The sequence below is a fragment of the Merops nubicus genome, unplaced genomic scaffold (assembly GCF_000691845.1).
Source record: "Merops nubicus isolate BGI_N331 unplaced genomic scaffold, ASM69184v1 scaffold7756, whole genome shotgun sequence".
NCBI lineage: Eukaryota > Metazoa > Chordata > Aves > Coraciiformes > Meropidae > Merops > Merops nubicus.
The window spans coordinates 130896-136314 of record NW_008615598.1 but is presented as its reverse complement, the minus strand read 5'-3'; the positions used below and the strand labels follow the sequence as shown (position 1 = coordinate 136314).

Here is a 5419-nt window from a genome sequence, read left to right as displayed (position 1 = left end):
TTTATTACTTCTAGCTCTTTAGTTTCATAGATTGCAGAAACACTGTTCTGGGAAGAGGATCCGAGACCATCCATTAACAGTGTGTGTGCTGTTGTCCCCCACCACCCTGCTTTTCATAGTAGTTAATATATCTAATTTGCACATCCAATGGTGTAACCTTTTTTTAAGGAACCATTACAATGTGATTTTTCTTTTACAGTATCCTTTAGGTTATGATTACATTAAATATCCTCTCATTTTTATCCCAAGTTGGTACTGCATATGTCCTCATATTCCTTCTCCTACTTCAATAATATATGAATGGTATAGAACAAAATTTTACTTGGTCAAGCTTCAGATGTCCCAGCTTCATGGATAAAACAGTGGGCAGTTTGACTTAAAAATACTTCTTTTTGCTACAGTCGATAGGGAAAAGGGACAGAGTCATAATTAAAGATGTATCCTACAGTCAGCATAGAATATGGAACCAGAGCAAGTCCTCCAGGCTTTCCAACTACATCTTTTATGAATTTCCTCTGAAGGTTAAACAACAGGATCTTAACCCTGATGAGAGATTTGTTTCCTGGTGGTTTTCCAGACTGCTAGCTTTTCAGAGGCTTTATTGGTATCAGTTGCTAACTTTGTATGGTAATGTGGTTTAACCAAATATTTCTTTTCTAGCCTGACATATGTTTTGTTTCAGATTATATTTTTGTAAAATTATTGCTTTATTTTGTCCAGGTGGGTTTCTGGTTACACAGAGAATGCTGGATATGTTCAAACGTCCCACAGATCCTCCTGAGTACAACTACTTGTACCTGCTTCCTGGTGGTGTATTTGTAGGAGGCTATGCAGCTGCTCTCAGTGGGGGCTATAATATTGAACAGGTAAGAGGATAGCTCTGTGGCTCTCAGCTCACTGTTCACAGCATTGTATCCTTTGCTGCTTACTCTGAGGAGTAACAAGCAAATTAGCCATTGACTTTTAATCAGACACATGTTCCTACAAGGCAAATCTGAAGTAGATTAAGCTTGCAGTCATACCCCAAACACTGAATTTGCTAATTTTTAAAAGATGGGTGGGTTTTTGTTAGTGTGTTTCTCCGGTAAAGCAGCAGGTGCTTTGTTGTTTATTGGGCAGTTTTCCTAAATATCAGTTTAAATATTAGAGCAACTACAGAAATCAGTCTTTGTTTTAAATGTTTCTGAAAGTTCAGCTTGGCATGACAGCTAAAATAGGTGTCACATTGGGATAGGATAAGACTTCACCACAAAGGGGTTTACAAGGATTGCACCTGTAGCACCTTTTATGGTAAACTTTGTTTGGATTTGTTTTAATAGTAAGAGAAATTAATATGCATAGCCTTTGTGTTTGGAAAAAGCAAATCCAAACATAACTTTGTCAGGTGCTTGTAATATATTTGATTTTTTTCCAGTACACAGACATGTACATCTCAATTCATGTAAGTTTGTTAATACTTTTTGAAAACAGGAGTTCAGATGTGCCATAAGAAAATCGTGAAACTATTCCTATAATGAACATGACAATTTTGCTTTAAGTTTGTACTAAAGAATAACTTGTATCTGAACTGAGGAGGAAAACAGGCTTGACTCAAGTTTAGTATTCACAATGCAGATAAACTGAGGTCATAAAATGAGGAAAAAGTTTTAATAGATATCACATTTTAATTGGCCAAAATTACATCCTTTACAACAGTTTCTCACAGTCAGGAGTTTTGAGTTCACTTAGGAACTGACTTAGACCCATTCTGGAGAAATCGGCCCTTTTGTGTAATAATCATTAAGAGTTTTATAATTGTTACACAACTTGTGTCTACTTTGTGTATGCATAATGGTATTTTTCTTATTTTAAGATGATGTATCTGGGCTCAGGCTTATGTTGTGTTGGTGCCCTGGCTGGTCTCTCCACCCAAGGAACAGCTCGTCTTGGAAATGCTTTGGGTATGATTGGTGTCGCAGGAGGTTTAGCAGCAACTCTTGGAGGCCTTAAACCCTCACCTGAATTGTTGGCACAGATGTCAGGTGCAATGGCCCTTGGTGGTACCATAGGTATGTGTTTGATACTATAAATTAACAATATATACTCCATACATGCATTTATGCAAGCCGTATGTGCACAAAGTACTGTATGGCTCACAGGTGTATTGACTAACTTACACCTATGGGTTGTGCATGTTACTTTGCAAATATGTGAACGAAGAGTCCTAAGTCCCAGGGCCTTTATTAATGCATCAGGATGTGGTAAAGGATGGGGAAACTGGTGGAAGAGCAGGAGCACATCATTTCAGATAGGGAAACTGGGTATGCAGAGATGAATGAACTTGCCCAGCTCCACACATCTGTTCAGTTCTTGACTGAACACTGCCAAATTCCAGTACCTGAAAGGGTCCTACAGGAAAGCAGGGGAAGGACTATTCACAAGGATTTGTAGTGACAGGATGAGGGGTAATGGCTTTAAGCTAGAAAAGGGTAGATCTAGGTTAGACATTAGGAAAAAGTTTTTCAATATGAGGGTGATAGACCACTGGAATAGATTGCCCAGACAGGTGGTGGAGGCCCCATCCCTGGAGACATTCAAGATCAGGCTGGATGAGGCTCTGAGCAGCCCGATCTAGTTGGAGATGTCCCAGCTTATGGTGGGGAAATTAGACTAGATGACCTTTGGAGGTCCCTTCCAGCCCAGATATTCTATGATTCTATGAAATTCTATTTTTCACCCAGTGGTTTTGTTACAGAAAATGTTGAATTTCTCAGTATCTCGTGAAGCTTCTAAGAATATAACTTTAATCTTATGGAAATCTTGTAATTTCCATGATAGCCTCATTGCACAAAATACACATGCAGTTTTCAGTTAAATGGAGTAAACAGATTTTCTCATTGGCATAGAGGGGTGTGTGTGTGTGTGCATATTCATCGCACACTGGTGAACGGTGCGTTAATTCCTGGCTGCACAGGTTGGTTTGTTTTGTGTTAACTTCCCCCCTGTCTTCAACTCTCAATAGGTTTGACAATTGCCAAGCGCATCCAGATCACAGATCTGCCTCAGCTCGTGGCCGCTTTCCATAGTTTGGTTGGTTTGGCTGCTGTGCTCACCTGTGTAGCAGAATACATGATTGAATATCCTCATTTTGCTACTGATCCAGCTGCAAACCTCACCAAGATTGTGGCATATCTTGGCACATACATTGGTGGAGTGACTTTCAGTGGCTCTCTTGTGGCTTATGGAAAACTGCAAGGTGAGACCCTCCATGCACAATTAAGTATTTGTTAAAGGTTTTTTTTGTTTGCCACCCAGGGTTTATCTCTGCCTTTAGACTGCTGTGTAATTGGAAAGAAACTTTTATTTTGAGATTTATTTATGAGATTTTGTTCTTAACATTGCAGATTTCATTTAGGTAGGTAGCTTATAGTATTTGATTGAGGCTGCCTCAGTTTAAACCATTCAGTTCACTGTATGTTTGCCTACTGTGCAAATGCCATACCTCTTACTGTTTTAGTAAGTTTGCCTTCTAAATTACTCACCAGTTCCTGATTCTTGTGCACCTGAAGTTTTCTTTATTGCATTTAATTTTGGTTTTGCAAGCACACAGCTTTTGAGAGACTGAGCTAATGCCTGTACTAAAAAGTTCCAGCTAGGAGCTTCCTATTCCTATTCCTAGTCCTTTTACTAGCTTTGCCATAGTTCCTTTGGGAAACATCTGTTTGCTTCCTTCAGTGTTTACAAGACAAACTTTTGAAGGAGGAGGTGTGACGTGGACAGAAAACTGTCTTCTTTAATAATCTTTTGAAGGATTTGTCAGTAACATGTATTTCTGCTAAGCAGTTACTAGTTTATTTCTTCTCAATTATTCTTCTCTTCTCCATGTTACCCCCTCCAACCCTATAGTGACTGCACAAATGTCTCTAGTAAACTATGCTGCCTGTTTTAGCCCACTCTCCTGTTTTTTTTTTTTTTCCACTCATATTTTTGTATGAGCATTATATGAAATAATAAGCTTGTCTATACTACTAAACTAGAAGTTGTAGGTTGCACACTTTGACCCTTAGTCTTGAGTCCATAAGTTCATTCTTCCCCTTGATTTTGGCTAAATTCAAATGAGACACTCAGTAGTTTCCTACACCAGGAGTTAACAGATAAACTTGCATTATTTTGACTCTTTGCTCTGTTGAAAAAAAAGCAGAAAAAAGAGAGAAAAGATTTTTGTGATTATTCTGAAGCACTTCAAGGTTATGTAGTAAAACAAGAGTTTAAATAGGAGTATTTAAGCATCTAGGGTAAGTTTGAATGTGTTGAGGCACTGAGTCAGCTCAAGGTCTCAGCTTCAACTGATGTTTTATCTTCTACCTGTCCCTGTTTTAGTTTTCCTTTTGCTGAGGTATTTAGTCTTATCTGAATGTGAGAGACGGTCTCTCCTGCGTGTATGTGTCAATCTCTGAATATGCATTTGATTGCAGGTATCCTGAATTCTGCACCACTGCTTTTGCCTGGTCGACACGCGCTGAATGCAGGATTGCTGGTGGCCAGCATTGGTGGAATGGTTCCGTACATGATTGATCCTAGTTACACTACAGGAATTACTTGCTTAGGTTCTGTGTCAGCTCTCTCAGCCATAATGGTAAGTTGGGGAGTTGTATGAGCTGAAACATATTAAACAAGCAGTTAGCCCTTCAGCTTTGCAAGTTTCCTTTTAATGATTGTATGTTAGCATCACAGTAGTCAAACTGCCTGTATGTGAACATGTAGCAGTAACTAGGCACTGGCCTTCCTATGTCTAGCTGTAAACGAGGAATGTTCCAGAGAACAGGCATGACCATATAGAATTGCCTTTTGCACCTGTGACTTAATGGAACCTTTTATATGACAAACTGATATTTTAAAAGACTTTTTGGAAAGTTTATCCTTAAAATACTTAAAACAGTACTGGATCTACAGGTTATCATGATAATTTGGTAAGATTATCCCCGTGAGTAACTTCACTCACACCAGCTGTTGCAAAGTTTACCCAGAATATTACCATTCTGTAAAGCGAGTCTTGCAAAAACTGTTCAGTGTGAATCCTTAAATGGTATGAACAGTTCCATGGAGCTGGTAGCATATATTTGCAAGTGAAACTGTCTGACTAAGCACAGTGCAGTGCCTTCCTGTCTGTTCTCAAAAGGCAGAACTAGCAAGTCAAATCCTTATGCCACAGCTCCTACACTGAAAATACTTGAATAGGTTATTAAGGAACTTGATATTTATTTTTCAGTGCTGCAGGCAGTCTGTCTTCTCTAGATATTCTCCTTAGTTCTAGCTTACACTGAAATATTTTCTTTGCTTTTCCAGGGTGTCACTTTAACAGCAGCTATTGGAGGTGCTGATATGCCTGTAGTTATTACTGTCCTGAACAGTTACTCTGGATGGGCTTTGTGTGCTGAGG

At 39.0% G+C, this 5419-nt stretch overlaps 1 protein-coding gene across 1 annotated transcript in view; it reads left to right on the top strand.

The window, feature by feature from the left end:
• Window positions 1–3: 3 nt before the first annotated feature.
• LOC103775125 (NAD(P) transhydrogenase, mitochondrial-like) overlaps window positions 4–5419 on the top strand; it is a gene marked incomplete at its 5' end in the record, with an annotated part of 23022 nt that continues 17606 nt past the window's right edge. Inside the window, 6 exon segments of the mRNA XM_008942569.1 lie at window positions 4–22; window positions 718–866; window positions 1853–2048; window positions 3002–3235; window positions 4455–4615; window positions 5326–5419. The exon segment at window positions 5326–5419 is cut by the window's right edge and continues 14 nt beyond it. Coding sequence (XP_008940817.1) covers window positions 4–22; window positions 718–866; window positions 1853–2048; window positions 3002–3235; window positions 4455–4615; window positions 5326–5419 — 853 coding nt within the window.